Source organism: Panicum virgatum, chromosome 1N, assembly GCF_016808335.1.
Source record: "Panicum virgatum strain AP13 chromosome 1N, P.virgatum_v5, whole genome shotgun sequence".
Taxonomy (NCBI): Eukaryota; Viridiplantae; Streptophyta; class Magnoliopsida; order Poales; family Poaceae; genus Panicum; species Panicum virgatum.
The window spans coordinates 21,125,784-21,153,631 of record NC_053145.1 but is presented as its reverse complement, the minus strand read 5'-3'; the positions used below and the strand labels follow the sequence as shown (position 1 = coordinate 21,153,631).

The 27,848-nt window shown below is 46.2% G+C and overlaps 2 protein-coding genes across 3 annotated transcripts; one reads left to right on the top strand and one right to left on the bottom strand.

Moving 5' to 3' along the window:
* The first annotated feature begins 10,948 nt into the window (after window positions 1–10,948).
* LOC120655504 (putative aminoacrylate hydrolase RutD) lies at window positions 10,949–14,834 on the top strand. The gene is made up of 11 exons (XM_039933355.1): window positions 10,949–11,471; window positions 11,610–11,793; window positions 11,885–11,967; window positions 12,061–12,161; window positions 13,113–13,208; window positions 13,297–13,350; window positions 13,600–13,748; window positions 13,829–13,946; window positions 14,071–14,158; window positions 14,284–14,465; window positions 14,557–14,834. Exons 1-10 carry the CDS (start codon window positions 11,342–11,344, stop codon window positions 14,463–14,465), a joined length of 1,185 nt encoding a protein of 394 aa, XP_039789289.1. The 5' UTR covers window positions 10,949–11,341; the 3' UTR covers window positions 14,557–14,834.
* A 92-nt stretch (window positions 14,835–14,926) lies between these two features.
* Window positions 14,927–25,045, bottom strand: LOC120655503. 2 transcript variants are annotated; one of them, XM_039933354.1, is made up of 4 exons: window positions 24,668–25,045; window positions 24,160–24,540; window positions 15,731–16,243; window positions 14,927–15,651 (listed from the first exon to the last, which is right to left on the bottom strand). In XM_039933354.1, the coding sequence occupies exons 1-4, from the start codon at window positions 24,803–24,805 to the stop codon at window positions 15,157–15,159; spliced, it is 1,527 nt and encodes a 508-aa protein (XP_039789288.1). In that variant the 5' UTR covers window positions 24,806–25,045; the 3' UTR covers window positions 14,927–15,156. The 2 variants fall into 2 exon arrangements, with proteins under 2 accessions (XP_039789288.1, XP_039789287.1); XM_039933353.1 differs by having other exon boundaries at window positions 24,160–24,543; window positions 24,668–25,044.
* Between the last annotated feature and the right edge of the window lie 2,803 nt (window positions 25,046–27,848).

The following is a 27,848-nucleotide window of genomic DNA, read 5'->3' as shown; positions in this document are numbered from 1 at the left end:
GGACGAGTGGCTCGTCCTGCAAAGCTTCTACAACGGGCTCACAACGACATCTCGAGCCAACATTGATGCTGCTGCTGAAGGAGCTTTCCTCGACCTGACAATCGCCAAAGCCAAAGAATTAGTCGAGAAGATGGTCTCCAATCAGGGGTGGAGTGATGAATGACTCCAACCCCGCACCAAAGGCATGCATATCGTCAAAGAGACGGATATGATTGCCGCAAAGCTGGACCTCCTAATCAAGAAGATGGAGGAAGGGAGCAAACAACCGATCCATGCTCCCGTTTACGCCATGGGTTCGCACTTCACGTGCGAAGTCTGTGGTAATGAAGGACACTCGGGGGACTACTACCCCGAAACCCATGAAGATTGCGCCTACCTCAACAACAACAACAACAACAACAATAACAACAACAACAACAACAACAACAACAACAACAACAACAACAATGGGTACCGTCCACAACAAGGAGGCCAGGGGTGGAACCAGCCACGTCCACCTTTTCAGGGAGGTAATAACTACAATCCTTCTTATAATCCGAATTTCAATTCAAACCAACCTCCCTTGAGAGAACTTGTTCTTGGCCAAATTAAAATCAACGAAAATATAAATAAAAAGCTTTTGGCCAATGACAAATTCCTGGAAAGTTTAAATGTCATGCTTGAAACTTTGTCTTCAACTCTTAAAAAACCAGTCAAGTTTCAATAAAAAGGTTGAACCTCTTCTTGCTCAAATAGCTGCTTCTGTTCCTGTGTCTGAGATTGTTAAAGCGGTGACCACAAGGGGTGGTAAGTCCACTCGTGATCCGCCACACCCTAACTATGCAAGAAAAGCACCGGCAACCCAGGAAGAACAACCAACAGATCAAGAAGAAACCAGGGAACCAGAAAAGGGAACGGCTCCACAGGATTATATTGAAACCAGTTTCTTGTTGTTCCCCACCCGTAACAAGAAGGCAACCGTGGATGAGCAGTTTACCCGTTTTGTTGAGATGATCCAGAAGATACATGTTAACGTCCCTCTGCTGGACGTAATGCATGTACCGACCTACGCCCGATATATCAAGGACATCATCAACAACAAACGGCCGCTACCCACCACAGAAGTTATCAAGCTCACGGAAGAGTGTAGCGCAGCTATACTCAACCAACTCCCGGAGAAGAAGAAAGATCCTGGATGCCCCACAATCACATGTTCAATCGGGGCACAACACTTTGGCCGTGCCTTGTGCGACTTAGGAGCAAGTGTCAGCGTGATGCCAAAAGCCGTCTACGACAAGCTAAACTTCACACACCTCACACCAACCCCAATGCATCTCCAGCTGGCAGACTCCTCAGTACGGTATCCAGAGGAGATTGCAGAAGACGTACTGGTAAAAGTTAGGAACTATTCATCCCTGTCGATTTCGTGGTGCTGGACATGGACATTTCCAAGGATACACCACTTATTCTAGAAAGACCATCCCTAAGCACTGCGGGGGCACAAATCAATGTTGGAGCCGAAGAAATCCGCTTCAATATCAACGGCAAGGAAGAAAGGTTCCCATTTCAGCCCAAGGTTGAGCAATGCTCTATGATCAAAATCAAGTTTGGACCAAGTGCACGAGGCATACAAGAAGTCGTGGTAACACCACGAAAGGACAACATGGTCAGCCTCGTGAAAGAAGTCATAAAGGAGGGTAAGCATGAAGAAGTGGTAATACCAGTCCAGACTACTCCACAATATCAACCCTCCTCATCAAGAGTGAAAAAAGTGGAGAAAGCACAGCAATCTGTCACTACTCCTCCCAGGACGGGTGCTCAATCATAATCCAAGAGGAGTCAAGCACGTCAGAATTTAAACGACGCGCCCTTGCCAAAGATTGATCACATATTTGGAGGAACAACTCTCGGGTAAGAACTTCATTTTCATTTCACTAATGTAACCCGAATTGAGTTGTTCTCGTTCGTACTTGTTCGTTCTTGTTGCAAGCATGAGAGGTGAAGGGCGGAAAATTTCCGGAGCTCTCAAGAGGATGACGAGGTTGGGCTCGTCCCGTTCGCAGGGCGAGTCGAGCTCTCATCATTCCCCCGAACCTGCACCAACACCTACTATAATGGATTATGAGCAAGATGAACAAGAGGAACAGTTCGAGGAGCAAGCTGCAGAACCGCAAGCCGAGGACATGGAAATAGATGAAGATGATGCACCGTACCTCGACTTGCAAGATGACCGCGAGCGTCAAGACTACGCCATGATCAAGAATCGAAGCTTTGGTCATACCAGAGCCTTCGATCCGGACCTTCTCAAAAAAACAGGTATGAACGTTGACTTTGCTCGTGTTTGGCATGCGGTTGGATGGGATGGTTTTGTGCCCGTTGAGGAGAATGGTTCTCGTCTCCTCACCATCCAGTTTCTTTGCACTCTTCGGGAGGTGGACGATGGTGTTTCTTTCCGACTTTTTGGAGTTGAATGCTATTTTAATTGGAGAAATTTCAAGCACCTCCTTGGTTTTGGCGCGCGCTTGCCGATTTCCCTTGCAAAAGCTTGCCGCGGTTTTGATCGACATGAGTTTTGGGGTTTGATTTCGGGTCAAGTTGTTCATGGCAAGTTTGCACCTCGGTGCAATGACATTCAAAATCCGACTCTTCGTTTGATGCACAAGTGGGTGGCTATCACTCTCTTTCCAAGAGATGATCCACGACCAGTGCGGAACGATGAGTTGATGATATTATACGCCATGGTCAACAAAATCCGAATCTCCCCCGCACAAGCAATGGTTAAGCAATGGATCACAAATTTTCGGATGACGGGTCCTATTGAATGCACTTCTTTGGTTACCCACATCGCACCAAACATGGGAATCTTAGATGGGAACCCCGTTCCCTTCATTGAGGAGCCCCGTGTTATGATCGATGAGGCGTACTTGGTTCAAGGCCACACGCTCAAAAAAGGCCCGGATGACTCCTTGATTTTCTTTTCACTTGGTTATGCAAATGAAATCACATTGCCAAATGCAGGGTATCATTTGTATAACTGCCGTTCACTAACCATCCCTCTTGTTCCACAAGAGGAGAGCCGCCGGCATAGTGTTTCTGGTCTTCCTGGCAGGGTTACAAGAAGCAGGGCCAGAAGGGAGGAGTTCATGCAGCAGCAACCTCAGCCTCAACCACAGCAATATGAGGCTGGAGGTTTGTCATGGCAGAGTGCCAGTTCCACTGAGTGGGCACGGCAGGCCTCAGGGCACCAGTCCACCAGTCCACCAGTTCCAGCTCCAGGGAACCCCCGCGACGTACAGCTTCATCTAGAGGTTTCACCACTCTGACTCGGCAGATGGGCAAGCTGAACGTGCGCACCACCAACATCGATGAGTCACTGGGCCAGCACATCGAGTCAACTCAAAACTGGCAGCGGTACACAGGCGAGAGGATCCGTAACCTGGAGTGGCAACAGCAGCAATCCTAGGAGGAGTGGAGGGCCTACTACCGTTGGGCTGGGTTTAATCCAACCAGCAGCAGTGAGCCTGAAGCTAGCTTGGGGGAGGAACCCCATGAGAGGTACCTTGTATCAAACTCTATCTTTACCGCTTTTCAAAACCTTGCATGAAACCAAACAAAAATTTACAAAATTCTGAAAATCCATAAAAATTTGCATAACTAAAATCAAATAAAAATTAGCAAAACCTTTAAAAACCCAAAAATATTTACTTGCTTTCCAGTATGTGTAGTAAGCATGTGTAGTTTTTCCTTGTTGAGATGATGAATAGTTGCTATGTTAGTTCCTTTCATATGCCTAGTTACAACCTTGTGCTCTCCCTAAGTTCTGAGTTTGGTGGCTAGATGTTCAAACCTTAAGCTTGAAACTTGTGGGTAGCGAAAAGCAGAATTCGAATCTAGGTTGTTGTGGGTTATGATATGGCGGAAAAGAGTTGCTATGATCTTCTCCTACGTGATGCTTGATATCTGGAGTATTTCTTTTCAAAAATACAAAAATAAAATAAAGTTCTTCGGTGACATGCAAATCCTATCCAGAGCCATATGAGTTACAAGTTTGAAAAGCCTTCCCACATATGCAACTTGTCTTCTCATTGAGCTTTGTCAAATTGTTGTGACCCTTTGTGAGAATCACTTCATACGCCCATGATCAAGATCACGTACACGTCCACTCACATGCTATACTTCTACACCTGGAAGATAGCAAGTACATCCATCCATCCACAAATAAAACTCTATGTTGTACCATGTTTATCTCTCTCCAAAGTTATCATCACGATGTATGGGCTATACAAAAAGAAATAAAAGATGCATACCCAAAGAAGGTATGCCACATGCCCACAAGACATGTCAAAAAAAAAGAGAGAAAAGAAGCATACCCAAAGAAGGTATGCCACACACCCACAAGGTGTGTCAAAAAAAAAGAGAGAGAATATAGCCCATACCAAAAAAACATTACAAGGGAAAGAGAATTCATATAAAGGAGTTCTCATCCATCATCCACCAAAAATATCCACACACTTGCACATCTTGATCAAGGCTTATGACTTGTTTCTCCTTTGGATCCGATCTTTGACTTAGCAAAATATGAGAAGCAAGTTTGCCATTATATCCTCCATACCTACAGATCCACCAAAAAGAAGCCATTAGAAGTAGGATGGAAAAAGAAAGGCACATAAAAAGGCCTTGGTGAGGAATGAAACACATTGAGCGATCCAAGAGATCACCCGAGGAACTTACAAATTTCTTTTCAAAAAAAATTATAAAACCTTCGGATTGACAGTTGAACAAAGGAGTGGTAAGTGGTACTCTACAAGCCGTTCTGACCCTCAACCGCCAAAGATGAGGATGATGCTATAAGCCCCACAGGAGTAAGGTAAAAGGTGCGAACAAGGCCAACTTATTCAGAATAAAGGTAAGAACACTCGGTTGTGCCTTGGGCATAAGTCAGGAATGCGACATTGTTGCAACTCCTGATCAACAACCTAAGTCTAAAACTTTGCTCGGGACGAGCAAAGGGCTAGTTTGAGGGAGTTCTTGACGGTACTTAAGTGCCATTTTCACTCGTCAACTATACTCAATAATAAAGGAAAATTGCATGCCTTACTCACATATTTGTATCACTAACCTCGCTCCACAGTTGTTTTCGAGTTTTGTACATTTCAGATGAGCAAGAGCGGAATAAGACGAAAACATGCAGCAGACGCCATACAACTACGCAGATTATCGCATCCGGCGTCACCCACTTACAGGGAGGGCCCATCTGGCAGAGCAAACGGGTGCGCCACGCATAATGCATACAAGGAAAGATATTAGGGCCCACATATCAGCCTGCCAGAGAAGGATAAGGACGAGAGGCGGCCAGGTGGGGCAGGCCGACCCCCTGGGTCGGCCGAACCTGGCCGGCCTCCCGTCCAGGTGCATTTCGAGGAGGAGTCGGCCCCAAGTCTCCTGATCACCTTCCATACGTGCATTTGGCGGGAACCGACCTCCACTAGTATAAATAGGGACCCCTCTCAATACACACACACACACTTCATTCCATTCTCTCCAAGAAGGCTCTCCTCTCTCTTGCTCTCTTAGCTAGGTAGTGGAGCTAGGCTAGTTCTTTTTATCGAGCAAGTCGTCCTCGGGGTCGTTGAGCAATCCTCGGCTCCTGGTATGGCTTTGTATCCGACTTGTTAGACTTCTATTCATAATATAGAGTTCTTCCATGGTTGCTTTACTATCTTGATAGTTTATCAATCCATGCTTAGTTCGTTCATAAGTTATGCTACGGTTTTGGTTAGGCTAGATGATCCTGGTACGGATAGAGGTTTGTTGTGCTTTCGGGCTTGCTCTAGTGTTTTACTCGTCCATCCGAAGGATGGGAGACCTAGGGGCACTAGAGTAGTGACTTCATACACGAGTGTGGTGCTCGGGTATGCGGGATCCTTCGGATATGACTGTGCTCCACGGTGTGACTGGGGTAGATAGCAGGTGGTGACAGCCCTGTCCGTCTGGCGTAATAGCGGTGTTGCGTTTAGCGTATTCCCCGACGTTCGGGTTCGGTGTAGGAGTTCATGCAAAGAGGTAATGGAACTGGACGTTCTCTAGTGCGGGACCTTGTCCCCGCTATCCCATTTTCCTGACACCTGCAGTCCTAACCATGATCTAACATGACCCCAGCTTTGGATAGAAACACTAGGACACCTAACCTAGCCTAAGCTCCAGCTGACTTGACGTAGGATAGAGTAGTTCTTTGTTTTATAGTTTCTCTCCTTTATTCATTCCTCTTGGAGTGTGGACGTGTGATGTGTCGCATTACCCTTACTTATTCTTTACTTGGACTTACCCCTATTAGAGCATTGCCTATTACTTGAGGCACAATGTCATAGTTAATGTTGAGTACAATACCTTTGCCATTACCGTCCTTTGGGACACAAATAAATGATGATACCCTTACTCTCCAGGTGAAATGTTACAACGGTATATCCGTGAGCTTGCGGATCTATCTGTAATCATATTGATTATACCATGAGAGTGGCACCCCTTGGGTGCAGTTGTTAGGATGGGTTCGGCGCCCTCATTTCTAGTGATTGCACTAAGGACTGCCAACAGGCATTTCTGGCGCTGTTGCTAAGGATTAACCATTTCTAGTGATTGCGCTAAGAAATGTCAACAGTCACCTTGATCCCGATTTCCACTAAGGAGCTTCACCAAGAAGGGTGGGGGTCTCCACGTCCCCCACACAATGATGTCGACGCCGCTCCACACCAAGTCAGAGGGTCGTTGACGTGCCGGCGAGCCACCAATGCTCCAAGGGGCCGGCGCACCGAGATACAATGTTGGTTCACTCTAGAACCACAGCACAAAGCACAACACATTGCTCTCTCACTCACTTAAGAGATAACCTAGCACTAACACTCACAAATTTGTGCTAAGGTCTAAAAATTTGATCACTATGCTCTTGGATGGCTTGGAGGTGTTCTTAGGTGTGAATGTGATTTCTAGGAACTCCAGCAACTCCAAAATGGCCGGAGAAAGCCATATATATAGCCCATAAACTTAGCGTCGGTCTAACCGGTGCTAAAGAAACTTTTTGGACCAAAAACATGCTCTCTGGTCAATAGTAGGGCAATTGCACCGGTGTTTTTTTTTGTTAGAACCGGTCTATCCGGTGCTAAAGGATTCAGCTTCACAGTGTTTCGTATTTTGCTCATAACTCTTTACTCCGAACTCCGATTTCGATGACCTTGTACTCTATGGAAAGCTTGTGAAATTCTCTATAAGATTCTGCTGAAGATCATCTCATTTGACCAAAGTTGGAGCACCGGTGTAACCGGTGAGCATCGATTGAACCGGTGCTTCCAGAAATCAGCTTTCACATTGCTTCGTATTTTGGTCATAATTTTTTACTCCGAACTCCGATTTTGATGATCTTATACTCTATGGAAAGCTTGTGAAATGCTCTACAATATTTTGCTGAAGATCATCTCATTTGACCAAAATTTGAGCACCGGTGTAACCGGTGCCACACAGAAATCAGTTTTCTCATGTTTTGGTCATAACTTTTTGCTCCGAACTCCGATTTTGATGATCTTGGACTCTATAGAAACCTTATGAAAATCTCTACAAGGATATATAGAAGTCCATGTCATTAGATCAATTTTTGGGCATCAATTTAATGCATCAGTTTAACCGGTGCTGCTATTTCATGTGAACCTTCAACCAATTCATCATTTCTTTGAGTTCTTTCTTTGATTCTTGTTTTGCTAGGGCTTTGTATTCATCCTTGGGACCTAATATGATTCACTTGACAAACTTATTATTCTCATTAATTATGTTTTCACACAATCACCAAAATCACAAACAATGGCCTAATGCAGCCATGTTTCTTATAGGAACAACGCCTCGCCAACTTGCATCTCATGCAAAGCCAATCGTCCTTCATTAATGGCCGATTGTATCTGTCGACGAAAAACATTGCAATCATTGGTTGCATGAGAAGAAGAATCATGTCACTTGCAATATGCACGCCGCTTTAACTCCTCTAGCGGCGGTATGACATGAGACAATTTGATGTTTCCGTTTCTATGCAATTCATCAAATATGTGATCACACTTAGAAACATCAAAGGTAAAACGAGCTTCTTCTTGCCGATTCTTTTGAATCGGCTTAAGTGATGAATAAGAATATGGTATAGCCTCTGAAAGCCATACAAGCTCAGCAGCATAAACTCCCTTTTTCTCATCGTCTGAATTATCGGATTCACAATCAACATGTGTATTGGACCGATGAGATTCACAAGTTTCTTTGGCCCATTTAAATCTGCACTCTTGGCCTAAAGCTGCAACTTGAAGTTGATTAATCAAAAAATAAGTATAACCCTCAAGCTTTTCCTTAAAGTGAGAGCATAAACCACCAAGTGCTAAACCAGTCAAATCTTTTTCAGAAATTGACAAATTGAAACATCGGTTTTTTACATCTTTAAATCTTGTAAAGTAATCATGGATAGACTCATCTCTACCCTGTTTAACCGATGTCAAATCTATCAATTTCGCTTCATTGACTCCACTATAAAAGTGATCCTGGAATTTTTGTTCTAATTCGTTCCAAGAGCGGACCGAATTTGGAGGCAAGGACGAAAACCAAGAGAAAGCAGTTCCAGTCAAATATAAAGAAAACAAGTGAACTCACAAAGCTTCGCTACAACTAGCCTCAAGAAAACAAGTGAACTCACAAAGCTTCGCTACAACTAGCCCCAAGTTGTTTTATTATCATCACCGCTAAATTTTATAAAATTAGGAACACACCAACCAACGGGATAAGAAACCAAATCAAAGTCATAGGGATATGGTTTTTGATGTAAACGAGATCCACCCATACCCACTCCGAGTTTGGCTTTAAATATATTAGCCAGATCTTCTGCAAGATCGGCTTTGTAATTTCTACTTATAAATGCTTGTGCGTTAGAAGTCAGACGATGTGTGATAGGATCAATTTGTGACATCGTCTGTACAGAACTAACGGGTGCACACCTTAACAAATCATTATGCACATCGTCCGGAATCGGCCCATGATGGACACCCGATCCTCATGGAAAAATAGACGGCACACTGCATGCTACAGTAGTATATGAGGAATCAAAATTTGCCAATTTGTTCCTTCGGCTAGAGGCAGCTGAACAATGAATTGATGCAAATGGTGTTGGTGTTGCCGGGCTGGCCACCGTCACACCGGTCTGACCGGTCGGTGGGACCGGTCTGACCGGTTCGGCCATGTTTGGTAGGGCCGAATGTGGTGGCGGCGACTGTCCAGCGAAATAGTTCAGCGGCATACTATTCAACGGTTGTGATATAAATGCAGATGCTGTCGATGAACTAGGGTTAAGTGTTTCAATAGAATAGCTATGATCCAAGACTTCTCCCTCACCCAAACCACGCACTTGATCGACAAGATTGCGCAATAGATCATCTGTACAATCGCATGAATCAATAATCCTATCTCCTATGATGGACACAAATTGTTCAACTAGATCAGGAGACGGAGTGCTTACTTTGCTTGTTGCTGTAGATGGGAACGTCGGCATGATGAATTCTTGCTTCTGGACAACGTCTTGTCGAGTTCTCTCGTAGCATGCAAGCAATCTCCTCGTAGCCTCTTCTTGCTCCTTCTTGAGCTGGGCCTCGAATTGCTTGCGGCGCTCCTCAGGTATGTCGTCGTACTTAGCATCGATGATGTCCTCGAGGTCGATCTTAGATGCATCTACGATATCATTGGCCATGGCTGCCGATAAAGATTTCTTCTTCCCCAGCGGAGTCGCCAAAATATGTTGACGCAATTCTGGTCAACACACGAAAGCGCTAGCACGCGCGGATCGCAAACGATCCTCACCAGCGAGGTCCTGCGCGGACCGGTCAGACCGATTCTTCAGACCGATCAGACCGCTTGAGGTAGAGACGCCGCGAAAACCTAAAACCACGAGCTCGGTAGGGACCCCGTCGGAGCTCGCAGATCTAGGGTTGTTCTGGAGTCGGCAGGCCACCCAGAACGCCCTCGAACGCCGTAGAGACGAGCGAAGAACAGGAAGGGGTTGGAAAAGCTAGGGTTTGGAGATAAAAAGTAAAGGATAAATGTGTTGATTCGATTAGGATTATCTCAATCGGCTGTGGCCCTTCATATATATATAGGGTGGGGAGGTCTGTACCCATTAGGAGTCGGAACCCTAACAAATCCCGTGTCAAAATACAACTCCTAACTCGGATTGACCGTTTCGGACCGGTCTGACCGGTCTCTGGACCGGTCAGACTGCCCTGGACCGGTCAGACCGGTGTGCATGTCTTCCGGGAGGCATAACACCCTCATCCGGACTCCAAATTGGACGATCTATATATACATTTCGATTGTCTCGACGAGATCTACGCAATGGTACAATCCAATTGGCATTTTGACAATGTTACCCAGACCGGTCTGACCAGTTTACAGGACCAGTCTGACTAGTTCGCCCAGATTGTCCAGCAAACTCGGTATTTGCCAATTTTGAATGTCAACAAAAAGTACTCTACTTTGTTGGTCGAAGTAGATTGTTTAGCTAGCCGCTCCCAGAACTGAACGGGCATGTGAGGCTTGACTTGAACCAGTCTTCACCCAGCTCTGGCCCACATCCCAGAGAGCATCCTGGAACCCGGACCCACCACCGCTGCCACATTCTTTAGGGCACCCGCAGCTTACTATAGAAGTGTTCACATATGATCCACCTAGATATAGCATGTGCTACAACTTATTTGTCCAACAGACTATCTATAGTTCTATAATTTTTTTAACGATGTGGTCCATCTTTTCTGTCCTCTCTGACCAATCTTTCTTCACGTGTCACTCACTCTTTACGGAACTTTATGCTAGCAGCATACGCTACGCCCAGCGATGATATCTTCTCTCTCCTTCGTTCTCTTTCCTACGTGGATTTGCTATCGAGAGCCTAACTACGCCTTTGTCCATGCCCGGTCAAATAATAGTTTGATTTCAGTATCCCCATCAATTGGTTTACTCATAGGAGTAATTCGGCGGAGTCGGATACCGCGTCGTCGTGTCCCCCTCTCTCTTCGATTACAAAGAGAAGCTCCCGCCATGATTCGTCCTGCTCCCGCCAATCCACTCCACCTCCGTCTCCGTGTCGGCTTCGTTCCGCCTCTTCCTGGAACCCCTGATTGGTTCCGCCAAGGCGGCCGGACGGGTCGTCACAAATACTAACAATCTTGTCTCCGTCCCTCCCTCTGACTCCGAGCGCTTGGTTGATGGTGATCTCGGCGAGGTGATCGAGGAGGCGAGCGAGAGCCCCCGCTGCTATTCCTGTAATCTTGTTGTTGTCGGGAGCCGAGGAGGAAGGAGGATGCCGTACTGCGTGGTGACCGCGGCGGCGGCGGCCGTCGCCGGCGGCGCCCACGCGCAGGAGGAGGAGGAGGTGCGGATCTTCTATCAGCCGTATGGCCACGGCGCAACCAAGGTCCTCCTCATCATCGGTACGGCGCGGCTCGCGCATTCTCCTCCTCTCTCTCCCTCTTTTCTGCTTCGTCTCCTCAATTGTTCTTGTTCTTGTTTCGTTTCTTGTCCCAAATTCGACTTTCCTGAGAATTTCCCCCCAATCGAACGGAACGCAGGTTTCGCGGGGACGTACGAGTCGTGGGGCCCGCAGGTGAAGGGCCTGACCGGCGCCATGGAGCCCGTCGACGAGGAGGCCCCGGCCGGCGACGACTCCGGCGCGGCGGAGGGCGTCGAGGTCTGCTGCTACGACAACCGCGGCATGGGCCGCAGCTCCGTGCCGGAGCAGAAATCGCAGTACACGTGCGAGCACCACGTTTCCCTCTTTTACTCTCCAATTGCTGGCTCGATGTTCCTGACGATGTTGTTCGTGCTGTTGCTCAATTCTTGGCAGGACGGCGATCATGGCGAAGGACGCGCTGGCGCTCATGGATCACCTGGGATGGAGAAAAGCGCATGTCTTCGGCCACTCCATGGGTGTGACACATTTTATTCAACCTCCGCCATTGGTGTTGCTGAAGATTCTTGGTCCACGAGCGTCGCCTGACTGACAAACTGTATCTGAAACAGGGTCCATGATTGCTTCGAAACTGGCCGCAATGGCGCCGGACCGGGTCGCGTCGCTGGCGCTGCTCAACACGACAGGAGGAGGCTACCAGTGCATCCCAAAGGTAGGTGTGGTCGCCCAGCCTCTCCGATTCAGATGCTGCAAATCGTGCCACTTTTCAGCATTTCTTTCCAACCGATTCAGAAAAAGCTCCACTTGTCTGAACGTTCAGTCGCAATCAGCTGGGGGATATTTTTGTGGTTTTTTTTGGTTGTGTATGCACTGTTGCTTTCTGCAATTCATTGTCCGGATTCTGGACTGCCTATTATTGGGTTGAAAAAATCAACCGAAACATGATACGTAATTAAGGTGTGAAATCAAAATCTTCCAGGCGACATTGCTAGCATGGAAGGAAGAGTCAAAATTGGCTAGAATCAATAATTGGTAATGACTTTGTCATGCGGAAGGGGAAGCATGGGTGAAGCTTCTAGTTGGTCACTTTGAATTCAGTGGTACAATGCCGACATCTTTGATGGTGGACAAGCATCAAAATTGATTTGGATAATTTTCGGAAAAGGCAAAATCAATTTACCTCGTGATTTCGATATACTGATGACATTTGATGGAAGGATAAGATCTTTTGCAACATGATTGCTACTTATTTAGACTATATTTGAGTACGCCACTCAGATTTTAAGTTTTACAATCTTTTAGATAAAGCACCTTGGACACGTGGATTCTATTTTGTAGCATATGGATATTTTGGAAACGATCTTGTTCCCTTTGCCATTTTGCTCCAAGTTAGTGTGGCCACATAGCCATGGAAAAGGTTTCACGCTCTGTATTTTTTCAAATTAATAAAACAAAACTGTTCACGTTCTTTACAACAAAGCCCATTGAACTATTCAATGCGTTGGTCAGCCAGACTTTGTTCATGTTTAGACATGGTCAGAGGTTGCCTATGGTAAAGAACTATATTCTTTGTTGATGTCGTTGCAGTTGCACTGGCCTGGTTATTAGGAGAGAGGAAAAACCATAAACTTGATCCTGATGACAATGACATTTTCCTTTCCAGGTCGATTGGCACACGATATCTCTCGCCTGTCGTTTTCTACGGGCAAGAACTCCTGAGCAGAGAGCGATTCTTGATCTTGAAGTCCATTATACGAGGGTTGGTGATCACAAATTTTTCTTGTTCCAATAATCCTGCTCATTGTACATGCAAAGAAAACTAATTTACAAATTATATCACACTGCAGGAATACCTTGAGGAAGCTGTTGGATCAAGTACCAGAAGACAAATGCTTTATCAGGTAAGAAATTTAGAAGCATTTAGGACAAGGTAGCATGGGTTGTCACAGTGTAGATAGGAGGTCAGCGCTAACCCATATCTGTTCACATAATAGATTAGGTCGTGTAGAAGCTAAAGATATCTGATGAACAATTATGATATCTGATGAACAAGAACGTGTAGAAGCTAAAGATGCACATATCTTAGATATTGCACATGCCATTTTTCATATAAACATATCTGACAATTATGATTTTTTTGTTATTTTCAGGAATACGTGAAAGGTTTATCATCTGGTGGCATGCAATCCAGACATGGATTTGAGGGGCAGTTGAATGCATGCTGGACACATAAGCTCTCAACAAAAGAATTAGACAGAATTCGCTTAGCAGGTTTCCTTGTTCTAATCATTCATGGCAGGTAACTGAAAGCTCAGATCATCCCATTATTGCCTGATGATCCACACAATACTGATCACCTATATGGTGACATTTCTCCAGGGATGATGTTATTGCTCAGTTGTATTATGCAAGGAGGCTTGCAGAAAAGCTCCAGCCTGCTGCCAAACTGGTTGAGCTACATGGAGGCCACCTAGTGAGTCATGAAAGATCAGCTGAGGTAAACATAGATTTGTCAGACTTCACCATTTATTGATTTCGTCACAGTACTTCTCCAGATTATCACGGAAAAAATGTGATTTGTCATTTATGTAAGTGTTTTTTACTGACAAGTTCTCTTGCAGGTTAATATGTCCCTGATGGAGATGATTAAGGCATCAAAATCGAATACAGACCTAGAGGAGTGGTCAAACCTTCCAAAGAAGGCCGATGGTACGTCATTACTAGCAAATCGCATATTGGATGACTCTGATATGAATGTAAATTGTAAAAACATCAACACAAATCTTTTTCTTAAACTAGATAACCGAAGTGATTTCTGGTGTTTGCTGGATCAGCTGGTTCTCTCAGTAAGCGAGATGGTGATGGGGTGAATTACCTCATAGTTACATACAACCTACTTGGGAAGCTCCATCTTATTTTGCTCTTCTTGTTTGGAGTGTTCTACGTTATTCTTGAGCACGCGAGGAGGGCCCTAAGAGTTTTGAAGCCTGTCAGAGTTTCTGCTTCCACGCTATAGGTAAACACCGTTTGAATTGGGCTACTCCTTTTCTGTCCTAATAAAGCTGCTATTGGGAAACTAGGAATTGACAAGAAAATTTATCTTGCAGATAGCCAATGAGAGATTATGGTGGAAGTTCTTCGTTCTTTGGACAAGTGTGAATTCAGAGAGAATTCAGAGATAGTACTGCCGGCAAAAGTGCTGTTGCAGAGTCTGGATGTGACTGGTCCTCCATGGAATTGTTTTGTAACTTGCCCCCCTGGTTTTGTGAGTGAGAGGCAAGTCATTTTCTGCAATCCAGTGGGGATTTGTACTGCATTGTATTGTATTGTTGTTCAACATAAATGGACACATTTTTTTCTCATCAGAATGCTTTTCTAACCGAAAGCACAAATGATTCAGAATATGTCACTTCGATCTCCAAATAATATTTGAAAGTAGAAGCAAACAGACTAGCACACATTTTTTTTGCGAAATGATAAATAAAATCTTCAATCTCAATTCAGCCATAACACAGATTTAGAATTCTTGAGTTTTTATTCGCAACCCTTTGGCCAAGTATACGAGCGTTTACATAGGCATTGGCCGCAAACATGGCAAGCTATACACATTGTGAACAACAAAAGCATTCAAAAATGAGTCGCGAACACATCTCAGCCGCGCTCATGACCATGCACCGGACTTAGTCAATGCCATGCTCAGGTCAAGCTCAGGCATAGGCCACCCTGCTGGTGCGCGTGCTGACGCCGAGCCGCGGCGGCGTCCAGTCCCCTGTGCAGCTCCAGTCCGGGCTGTGCCCGGCGACTGCGCTGCCGTTCTGCCCCGAGCTAGACGAGTCTCCAGCGGTCCCACCGCCGGAAGGGCTCCTGCCGTGCGTCGGCGTAGCCGGCAGCGGCGGCGTGGGGCGCGCCTTGGCGCGCGCCGACCTCGTCGCGGCCATGTAGCCTGGGATCGCCGGCGGCCGCGCGTGCGCGGCAGTGGCGGCCTGGTTCAGCGGGCTCCGGAACGACGTGTCCATCTCCGCCGCCTTCTCGGGTTGTCCGCCGGGGAGAGCAGCGGCCGCCGTCCTGGCGGCGGCGCCCTGGTACGTCTTGGCGTGGTCTTGCGCGTCCTGCCGCCGCTGCGGCTGCGTCGCGGCCATCCAGCGCTCCAGCCAGTCGAAGCCCAGGCCGGCCTTCTCGTCCTCCTGCCGCTGCCACTGCCGCTGCTCACGCACGCAAAAGCCACCGTCATCAGGTCGAATCATCGGATGCCATGGACGCGCGCGCCGCGCGACGGCGTACCTGCTGATAGGCGTAGGCGTAGGCGAGCGCCCGCTCCCGGCGCGCGGCGGCGTCATGCCGGCGGGCGCCCTCGGCCCTGGCGTCCTCCAGGGTGCGGCTGCTGGCGTCCCAGACGGCGGAGGGGCTCCTCCCGCCGCCGTTATCGTCGTCGCCTCGGCGCAGCCTTCCTCTGGTCCTGCACCTGCTGGCTCGCTGCTGCAGCAGCAGGTCCGCCACCTCGCCGTCGTCGCTGGCGTCCTGGTGGTCGCCCACCAACGCCAGGTCGAGGCGCGGCTGGTGGTGATGGCGTCCTGCTCCGAGAAGGGAAAGGGAGGGGCGGCTGGCCGGAGGCGTCGGCGGCGGGAGGAGGAGGAGCGGGAGCTCGGCGAGGCGGCGCGCCCGGACGCGGGCCTGGGCGCGGACGAGGGCCTGCATGCAGCGCATGGTGAGGTGCACCTGCCGCCGCACCTGGTGGCCGCGCACCAGCGCCTGCAGCCGCACCAGGCCGCGCAGCGCGCGCAGGGCTCGCCGGGCCTGGAGCCAAACAAAACGTGCAGAGAGAGACATTAGATGTATCTCATACCTACAAAATCATATCCCTACTTTTGTTTGAGGATTAAATCACTGTAGTACATAGCAAATCCAACTTTCAACTGATTTCACTTTCTTGAATTGTCTTTGTTCTTTTTTTGGAACTTGTTAACGTTTATCTTGGAAAGACATATATAAAAGAATCCATGCATGCCGTTTTGTGCTGAAAAATGATTTCCTAGTTTACTAAATCCATTAGATTTGCAATAAGTTACGGTAGAAAAGAATGACCAAAGGTACATGTGTTGAGCTAGTGTTATGTCCAAAACATCAAGTAATTTTTGCTGAAGGGGATATAATAACTAAATTGAGAAGAGATTTGTATATACTAATCCCAATCCAAAGAAAATGTTGTAAGGTCCTTCTTAATATATTTTTTTGTGAAACACAATACAACACACAGACGCTTGTAGTATACACATGCATAATACTTGCACACTCGACCAATACTAGAACATCTGAAAAACTCCCTTGTTATAACAAAGAAACAATTAAATGGTAAGGTCCAAAACTAACTGACTTTTTTCAGAGAGAAAAGAATACAATGAGCACACATGCATATTTCCAATGTTCTGCGCACGGATAAACCCATTCTAGAATTTTACCCACTGAAAACTGAAAAGCCCGCTTATTTTGGTTTGGTTCATTGGCCAATTTTTATTGAAATAAAGGTTTCATATAAAATTTAATTTTTGTAATTTTCAAGTAACATATATTTTTGGCCATACAGCGAGCCTAGTCTTATTCTATGGTAGAGTTTAGGATGGACGAACCGAAGCAGGTATAGTTTGGAAGTTTATTATCCTTTAATAAAGAGTAATGCATCGGCGTAAAGGTATCTTACTTAGGTCCACAACTCTGAAACTGCATTTCTAAGTCTACAATATTATAAGGTTGTTCTCTATGAGTCCATATATATCCACATGACTTTTCAAAAAAAAATATATCCACATGTGCATGCAATTCTGACACGGCATGCTGATTGTACGTCTCTTGTCTCATTTATCTCCCTCTTCTTTCAATCTCTCCGATCCAACCCGGTTTAGGGTATCGGACGGCCCCAGCAAGTGGCGGATCAACAATGATTTGCCAGGTAAGAGGAAGACTAGAGAAGGGAGATGGTATGGTGGGGGAGAAAGCCAAGGGCAAATGCATCAATTCTTATCATAATCCACATTGGAAGCCTCGGAAACGTAATCAACTGGCGAACCCAGGTTACCTGCATACGGGGTGTTTACACCCAAAATTGGCACCAACCGGTCTGACCGAGCGGTCTGGCCGAGCGGTCTGGCCGAGCGGTCTGACCGGTCTGGCCGAGCGGTCTGACCGGTCGAGGCACTGTGGCCTGTCCGGCAGGGACCGATCGGTCTGACCGGTAGGTTCGACTGGTCTGACCGGTCTAGGAGGAGTCCGAGTCAAATAAATTTTTTTGTAGATCTAGATCTATAATAGGGATTTCTTGCGGGATAAGTCCACCCCATCCTATAAATATAAAGGGTCACGGCCGATTGAGGATATCCAATCGAACAAAATCAATACAAACTCTACTTTTTATCCTCTTTTCCAAACTCTAGCTTTTCCAACCCCATCTGTTTTTCTTCCTTTGTCTCCGCGACGTCTGAAGGCGTTCTAGGTGGCCTGCCGATCCTAGAACAACCCTACGTGCTCCTGCCCTGACGGGGTCCCTCCCGGACTAGCGTTCTTAGGTCGTCGCCGATTCACCCCGGCAACCGGTCTGACCGCTCCACGCAGGAGGAGCTGCATCGAGCTCTTCCTCGCGCCGCACGATCCAGTGTGTTCGTGTGTTGATCCGTAAAAGTCGTCAACATACTTTTTGGTGACTCCGCTGGGGAAGAAAGATCTTGGTTAGCAAAACCGATCTAATCTACCCCGAAGAAGATGGGCTCTACTGCCGAAATCGACCCGGACAACATCATCCCTTCAACGTACGAGCATCTTTCAGAGAAAGTTCGTCTGCCGCTGGAGGAGCGCAAGAAGAAGCGCGATGAAGAAGATCTACTAGCAGCGCTTGCAAGCATCAAGGTCGATCGATGAGGCAAAGTCACCAAGATCAAGGAGATCGACTTCGCTTCTGCCTCCACAGATGCATCTACTGAGGCAACACCTGCTGCAACTGCTCCACCTTCTGGTGTTACTATGGAACAAATTCAGAAATTGCTAGCTGAGCGTGATGTTTATTGGGTTAATTGGCTTAGCTCTAAAGAAAGAGAATCGGCTGGTAAGAAACCAGAAACAGCAGATGAACATCCATCTGTTTCTACTTCTGAATTTTATGTTCCTCAACCATCAGCAGCATCTCCTACGAGTCAACCTCAATATGGAATGCTGATGAATTATTTCAGTGGTCAAACTGTTACACCCACGTACACTGACCCTATTATGAGTATTTCTGGTTCGGCTAACATTAGCCGAACAAACGAGATTGTTCAGTACACACCACCAGAAATCTCCAGGAACTCAGTGCCACACATCGGTCCTAACTTCGACGAGATGTTCGACCGATATGTGCTGCGTTGGCAAAACTGGCAGAGACCGGTCAGACCGGTATATCAGTCCGGTCAGACCTGGTCCCCCCCCACCGGTCGGACCGGTCGGTCCATTCGATCAATTTGTTTCAAATCAGCGTGAGGTATCTACATCCACACAGCCAAATTCTTCGAGTAATTTTGATAAAATGCTTACTGATTATAAGAATGATTTGGCTAAATTGCTTAGAGAAAGTTTTGGAGTGGATGTTAGAAACAAAACTCGCACATACCAAAAGCCGTATCTTACTTCGTTTGATTCGGTTGCATACCCTGCTGGTTTTAGGTTGCCTGAGTTTGTTAAATTCAGTGGGGAAGATACTAGGAGCACTTTTGAGCATATTAGTCAGTATCTTGCCCAACTAGGAGAAGCTGGTTCAATAAACGAGTTGAAAGTGCGTTTCTTTTCTTTATCTCTAACTGAACCGCTTTCTCCTGGTTCTCTTCTTTGGCACCTAATTCTATTGGCTCATGGGAACAATTAGAGCAGAAGTTCCATGAGCACTTTTTCTGTGGGCATGATGAGCTTAAATTGTCTCACTTGACATCGGTTAGACAATCACGTGATGAATCTGTCAATGATTACATAAGACGATTCCGTGATACAAAAAACCGATGCTTTAGTGTGTATATTGCAGAAAAAGATTTAGCTGATTTGGCTTTTAATGGCTTGCGCTCTCATATCAAAGAAAGATTAGAGGACTATGATTTCTTTACTGTTACTCAGGTGCATTAAAGAGCTTTGGCTGTAGAAAGCCGAAGCAAAGAGTCTCAAGAATTCCATAGGCATCATCGTTCTAGTGTACATGCTTTAGAGTGCAATTCAGATTGTTCGGACGGTGAGTCTAATGATGTATATACTGCTGAGTTTGTTTGGCCATCTCAAGCCAAACCGCTTACTTGTTCTGTTCTTAAGCTGATTCACAAAAATCGGCAAGATAAAAAATTTACTTTTGATGTATCTAAGTACGAAAGAATATTTGATGAGTTATATAGACTTGGATACATCAAGATGTCACATACTTTACCGCCCCTTGAAGAGTTGAAGTGGCGAACATATTGCAAGCTCCATAATACTTTTTCTCATGCTACTAATGATTGCAATATATTGTGTAGACAAATTCAATCGGCCATTAATGAAGTACGATTGGTTATTCCTAATATGCAAGTTGATCATAATCCTTTCCCAGTGCATATGTTGGAATTGAGTAACCCTAAAGTGCTAGTTCGGCTGAGCCGAATCAACTAAAGGGAAAAATATAGTCATTGGTGATGAAAGACCTGAAAAGAAGCTGACATTAAAGACCCCTGAAGGCGCAAAAACACTCGGGGGCAAGACAAGAAGAAGAAGGCCGACAACAAGTCGACAGGCCTCCGGCCACAGCGGCGGTCTGACCGGTTCGATCGGTCTGACTGGTCATGAGATCGGTCTGACCGGTGCGCCCAATAAATCTGGGAACTCCTCTAAGACCAAGATAAGACCGAATTTTAAGAAACTCTTGGTCAAATATGAAAAGAAAGGGAGTGCTCAGAGACAGAAGGGGCAACCAAGCAAAGTCAAGGATACGGGATCATCGTCAAGACATCAAGAGCAATCGAGTCAAGGTAACTATACTACATCTAGTGGACCGATTGCTCCATAGTATTGCTGGTATCCTTACTTTTATACACATATGGATTATAGTAGGATGCATATGCAATCATATTATATTCAGTATCCTCCTATGTATCCAAATCATGCAAGAAGACCGATTGTTGCTAGCGATAATCTGGTCCAACAAGATGTTGATTGCAGCAAGAGGAATGAGAAGAGTAAGGAGCAAGATTCAAAGTATTTATAGCCGAGGTGGTGTCTCTCAGACTTATCTCATACTCAGAAGCGAAGGCTGCAACGTATGCGCAACAAGGAAGCAATGGAGCAACAAGTGGAGGCTGTGCCAAAGATGTCAGCAATTATAAAGAAGGTATGGCAGCCAAAACAAGTAGCTTCAATATCGACTTGAGCAAGACATGGACGATAATTGTTTATCGCTCTTAGCACAAAAAATGGCCGATGTAATGTTAATCATCGCCCTTAACACAATTTTGGCTCAGAAGGATGTTTTTTGGCAAGCAAACTTTACCAAAAAAACAGAGGAGCATATGTTGACAGCCAAAATTGACACCAACCAGTCTGACCGAGCGGTCTGACCGGTCGAGGCACTGTGGCCTGTCCGGCAGGGACTGACCGGTCTGACCGGTAGGTCCGACCGGTCTGACCGGTCTAGGAGGAGTCCGAGTCAAATAAGAATTTTTGTAGATCTAGATCTGTAATAGAGATTCCTTGCGGGATAAGTCCACCCCACCCTATAAATATAAAGGGTCACGGCCAATTGAGACTATCTAATCAAACAAAATCAATGCAAACTCTACTTTTTATCCTCTTTTCCAAACCTAGCTTTTCCAACACCATCTGCTGTTCTTCCTTCGTCTCCACGACGTCTGAAGGCGTTCTAGGTGGCATGTCGATCTTAGGACAACCCTACGTGCACCTGCCCTGACGGGGTCCCTCCCGGGCTAGCTTTCTTAGGTCGTTGCCGATTCACTCCGGCGACCGGTCTGACCGGTCCCTTAGACCGGTCAGACCGCTCCACACAGAAGGAGCTGCATCGAGCCCTTCCTCGCACCGCACGATCTAGTGCGTTCGTGTGTTGATCCGTAAAAGACGTCAATATACTTTTTGACGACTTCATTGGGGACCGAACCCAAAATCTCTGGTTTGTATTGACCTGCGATGAACAATTTAAAAACTATATGTATCTAGAAATACACTTTCGAGTTAATGGATCTAGATGACATAGCCTCACTAGTTTAAGGACTGTCGGTGCATTTTAGTCTAATATAAAGGAGGAAACAATGAGCACCGAAGGAACCAACCTAGAGCACTCATTTCTGTTACAGACTCGTAATGGAGGTAGGTGTAGAAATCATGGTTCAGTAATGCGCTGTAGCATTAGTAGTATCTACAGATTTAGCACGCCTGCCTCTTATTCAGAGTGATTGGGATTTGTTGGGTCAATAAAGGCATGTTAATTATGTGGTACACACCGAGCACCACAACAGCACATCCTTTCGGTACATATACGCAGTACGGTCTCCAAGGAAATCCAGGCTTCTTTGTTCATCGGTCCCGTCTACGTTAAAATAGAAATTACACAATCTTGTACTCTCTCCGATCCAAATTGTTAGTTATTCCAACTTTTTTGGAGAGTCTAAATATTTTAAATTGATCACGTTTATACATTAAATTACTAATATTTATGATATTAAATAAGTATTATTAGATTCTTCACTAAATAGAATTTCCGAGTAATATCTATGCAGTGCTATAAATTTTTGTAATTTTTCTATAACTTTGGTCAAATATAAAAATAGTTTGACTCTCCAAAAAAATTGAAATTATGACTTACAATTTGAAATGGAGGAAGTAATTGGGTAGTGTTTGGTTGTTCGCGCAACTCTAATGTACCTAGCCCTTTGTACTCCCTCCATCCACTTTTGATAGCTATATTTTAAAATCTCAAATGTTCAAAAATGATAGCTATATTTGCTATTGACATGGGTTGTGGTAATAAATAGCACTAGAAATGAGGAGTTCCCAGTTAAAACATTGGAGAACCAACAAAAAGTCTATGTTACATTTATTAGATTGATAAGCACACTTGGTGCCCTTAGTCATTGTGTCATATAGAAATATATCAATCAAAACTAGATGGAGGGAATATCAGCATGCTGATATGTACTTCTGTATATGAAAGCACGTACGTTTTTTCCACTAATTCGTCAAGTTTTTAATTAATATTAGTAACTATATATAGTCCTATATAGAGAACCTAAGTAATTTTCAGTAATCTATCCATGACTTACTAGCCTATACACAATGCCAAAAAAAACCAACTATATACATATGCAGTGGAATCAGTTACAAACCAAAACAGACCGCCGGCATATTGCCGAGCCAGATCGAGCAAAGCTGCGGTGGCACCACCACCGTTGCGGCCGGCAAGCAGCAGCCATGCATCTACCCGGACAAGCAAGCGGCCGTGCGTGCCCGCCATTAACGCTGCAGTTACTGGGATCGGCTGGGCTGGTCGGGTAGGTGCAGCATGCGTCGTCGTTGGGTGGAATTGATGATGCATGATTACATTCCGCACCCCGCCTGGTCACCGTGTGTGCCAAGCCAAATAAATCTCTCTGCTTAAGCCGTAAGCAAGCGAGATCGATGTGATCTTGACCCGGGATGATGCGGCCTCTCTCCCTCTGGGCTCTGCCTGCTGTTGCTGCCTTGCCTAGACCGGCCACCTTAAAAGTCACCGGCTGATTTTAACCCCGGATCTCTTGCCCCGTCACCCTGTCAAAAACAATGCGCTCGCCACCTACCGCGACGCGACCCACTGACCACTCACCTTTTCTTCTACCTTTTTTTTTCGAAAAACCGTCTTCTTTTACCTTTTTCCTGCTTGTTTTTCTTAGTTTAACAGTTCTACGTACCGGTGTACCAATTAATGGGAGGAGGTTGTTGCCAGGTAAGACTCTGTTTGGATGATTGGATCCAAACGCAGATAGGTGCAAGTGCTAAGCTTTAGCAACAGAACTACTACTAATAGGTAGGCTAAACTTTAGCCAGCACTAAAAAAATTTAGTAAAAATATGAGTGTTGATAGATGCTAAAGTTTATCAGTTAACTTTAACACATCCAAATAGATCGAAAGCTCTTGCAATGCAATCCCAGCTGTGAATGATGATGATTAACACAATACATTCAAAGCATTAATGCTAACGAGTGAGATTAAAAGATAATATTGATATGTTCGTATATACTCCCTGCGTCGTTCCAAATTACAATTCATTTTGACGACCCAAATTACAGTTCATTTTGATCTCTTTAGATATATAATTTTTGCAACTTGTCTAGATATAGTACACTATATCATCTAGGTGTATATATAGCATAATATAGTATCTTAAAATCTAAAATAAATTGTAATTTGGGACGGTGTAGTATATATACAAGCGGAAGAAAAAATATACTTTAGTAAATGTTAGCATTGCGTGGTTAATTCTTATCTTACGATAAAAGAATGTATCGGGATCCTATATATGCCCGGATCACCTCTATACGGTGCATGATCAGTATGTTTAAGGAAAAATATACTAGAGTAATTATTAACATTGCGAGGTTAAAGCTAATCTGATCGACAGATGCAAGTAGTCAGACATGAAGACGTACACGAACACGATTAGTGTGGCTGGGCATGCGAGCGTACTACGTACCAGGTACCCGCGGTAGTAGGCCTGGATGCGCACGGCGGCGCGCTCCTCGCGCGACAGGCGCCGGAGCGCCGCCAGCCGGACCACCCTGGCCGCCGCCTCCGCCGCGGCCACGGCGGCCTCGGCCGCGGCGGCCAGCGCCCTCGCGCGCTCCATGTCGTCGTCGGCGGCGGCGCCGGCCTCCTCGTGGCCCCGCAGACCACCACGCGACCCCCGGTGGTACTCCATTCGCACCGGTGGCACCGCCGGCAACTCCGCGTCGCCGCCCTCGTTGCTCGCCTCCGCGGACGTCTCGGACGCCGGGAAGTGCTCCAGCAGCAGCACCTCCGCCTCCTCGGCCCCGCCGGCCGCCGCGGCCTCCTCCGCCTCCTCGCCGGCGCTGTCCTGCTGCCATGACCGCACCAACCCACCGCGCGCCATTGATGAAATGATCGATCAGCAGCATGCCATGGCAAGAACTGCTGGTGCCAGCGTGGCATCCGCACTGGCTTGTGCCGGGCGGGGCACCTACCTGTTTCCCGTGTTGCACGGCGTCCTTGTCCTTGGAGGTGGTGGAGGACGATGACGACGGCCGGAACACCTTCCTGACGACCGCGAACCAGCCGCCGCCGCCGCCGCCGCCGCTACCTGCGGCATGCTTCTTTCCCATGGCTGCCTGCCCGCGCGATCACCCCCCGGCCGGCTGGCGACAAGCTGGTATTGGTAAAATCTACTGCCTGCCAATCTGGGGAGCGGTGAGGATGGAGGGGGCAGTAAAGGAGGTGGACGACGGGCGCGCGATGGCGCCAATTTAACGTCGGTCACAGGGACGGGGGAGGGGCCCGGGCATGGGGGCCGGGGGTGGCATCGTGTCTCTCTCTGCCCGTGGATCTTCCTTGTCTAGCTTCCGCAGGTGGATGGACGGAGCAGTGGGTGGTGCTACCCGATTTTCCCTATTGTCACTAGCTACCGTTTCGGGAAGAAAAAAATGTGGTGCACTCCGGGTGCACCAAAGCTCCCGTGCACCCCCACCCTTGCCATCCGGATACAATCGGACGGTGAAGGCTCCCTATGGTGAACCCGAGCCGAGCCGATCTCTACATAGCCTGAAGCCAAGTTCTGGACGGGTTCCCTACGCCATCCGTCGGATTCGCATCTGGACGACCCGGGTGTACAGTTTCACCGTCTCTTTGTCTCTTGGAGTTTTGTTTAGCTTTGGACCGTTCAAACTCCGAACTAGAAAAGATTATTCTTTGTTACTACGTGGTTTCCCAAATCATTTGACTACGTGAAATTGAAATCTAACACGCATGCATAAAATATCTATTGGGGTTGTATGTCTGGAATATCTAGTGTGTGTAGCAGCACGCAACAGCTTGTGTACTAGTAGTAAAAATGTAGACATTCACAATAGAGATCACAATTGCACTGGTAGAATTCTGGACAGCAGAGCTCAGTGCCCAGTTGGTAGGTGCAGGACCAGTAGTCCAGTACTGCGGAGAGGAAGCTCAGATGCAGAAGCACTGAAGGGATCTGCACAGCTGGAGGGGCTGATGCTGAGTAGGATGAAACGGCTGGAGATCTTGAGCACCTGTGTGGCGACGGTTTGAGCCGCAAATCTGTGTCTAGAGATGGCTAGCTTGGCTTGGAGTCTACACAAAAATTACAAGGTAACTAACTATAGACAAAGCAGGTCTTAGAGCATCTCTAGCAATAGCCCTCAAATCGCAGCCCTCATATAGTTTTTGAGGGCTAGTCCCCATCTCATACCCTCTAAATAATACATCCAACTCCAGCAGAAGCCCTCATATTTGAGCCATCATCCAAGTCTAGAGGGGCTGGTGAGTGGGGCCCATGGATGGAGGGCACCCTAGAGACCCAGGCCTAGGGGGTGGAGGGGAAGATTTGGAAGCCTCCCTAATTTAGGGACTCAAGTAGAGAGCCTGCTGGAGTTGTTTTTCTTGATTTCACCCAGTAGTCAGTAGAAACCATCATGGATCCGGCAAGTGGTGCGATAATATGGCCATTGCAAAAGTAAGGCAAGGATATGTTAGATATTTACAAGGAAAGCAATTGGCTGGTTTATTTGCAGATAAAAAACTTCCATCCATCTTAATTTAGGAAAGGAATGACCAGCCAATGAATCCTTCTAGTCCGACCATGCATATAAGCATTTCTAGGTTTGGTTAAAATTAAATTTATTTAATTTTAACTATAAATAGTATGAAAAAAATAATATTACTAGATTATGAAAGAAATTATCATAATATATCAATATTTTTATTTAAAATATTTCATTAATATGAAATTTGATAACCTAGAAATGCTTATATTTTGGAACAAAGTTATATCCATATACGGATCTTTTGAGTGCATGCGGCTCCCTATGTATAAATAATATCTACATAGTGTTGACCCAGAATTGGCCAACACACAAGCGCTAGAACGCGCAGGATTGCAACGATCAGAACCGAACGAAACACGCCGGCGACTGGTCAGACCGGTCGGACGCAGAGAAGCTTCGCGAAGACCTAAAACCGCGAGCTCGGAAGGGACTCCGTCGGAGCTCGCAGATCTAGGGTTGTCTTGAGGTCGGCAGGCCACTCAGGACGTCCTTAAACGCCATCGAGACGATCAAAGAACAGCACAAGGTTGGAAAAGCTAGGGTTTGAAGAAAAATAGGAAAATTGTAAATTTATTGATTCGATTGGGTAGAAGGACCTCAATCGGCCGTGGCCTTTATTTTTATAGGCCGGAGAAGACGTACTCCTTCCAAATCGGGTTACAAACGAACTCTACAACTCAGATCTAACCTGATTCGGATTACACAGGACTAGACCAATCTGACCGGTCGGCCCGACCGGTCAGACTGGTAGGCCTTCGGCATTGCCAATTTTGGCTGCCAACATATGCCCCCCTGCTTTTTAGTAAGCTTTACAAACTAAAAAGCAAGTACCAGAAACTAGCCTAGTTATATAGATTTACGCAGAATATACAAGGCTAAAAATAATGCTAAGGGCGATACTCTATACCGGCCATCTTCGTTCTTCAAGCGTCTTGCCACACACTGGGATAGTATTTCTTCAAGTATCTTCCATTAAGAGCCCTTGGAAGACGCTCTCCTTGCATCGTCTCCACCATATAAGAATTCCCGAAGATAACCTTGATGATCTTGTACAGTCCTTCTCAACTTGGCGACCACTTGCCGAACTTATTGTTCTTTGTCCCAAGTGGTAATATTGTCTTCCAAATCAGCTCACCAATCTGAAAAGATTTTGCTCTTACCTTCTTGTTGTAAGCTCTAGCCACCCGAAGCTTGTTCTTCTCAATTTTCTTCAAAGCTTGCAACCGCTTGTCGCTTACTTCATCAATATTGTCCATCATCAAGTCATAGTAATCAGCAGCAGAAAGGTCGTTTTGTTTAGCCAATTTATAAGCGTCCAGATTCACCTCAACGGGCAAAACGGCCTCTTGACCATAAACAAGCTCAAAAGGAGTAACTTTAGTAGCACCATGTCTAGATATATAATGAGCCCACAACGTTTCAGATAATATCTCATGCCACCTCCTGTGTTTTTTTCTATCTTCTACTTGATGAGCTTTATCAAGCTCTTGTTACTAGACTCGGCCTGACCATTGGCCTGAGCGTAGTATGGAGATGAATTGAGCATCTTAATCTTGTAAGATTCGGCAAAATCACGTACCTCCTTTGA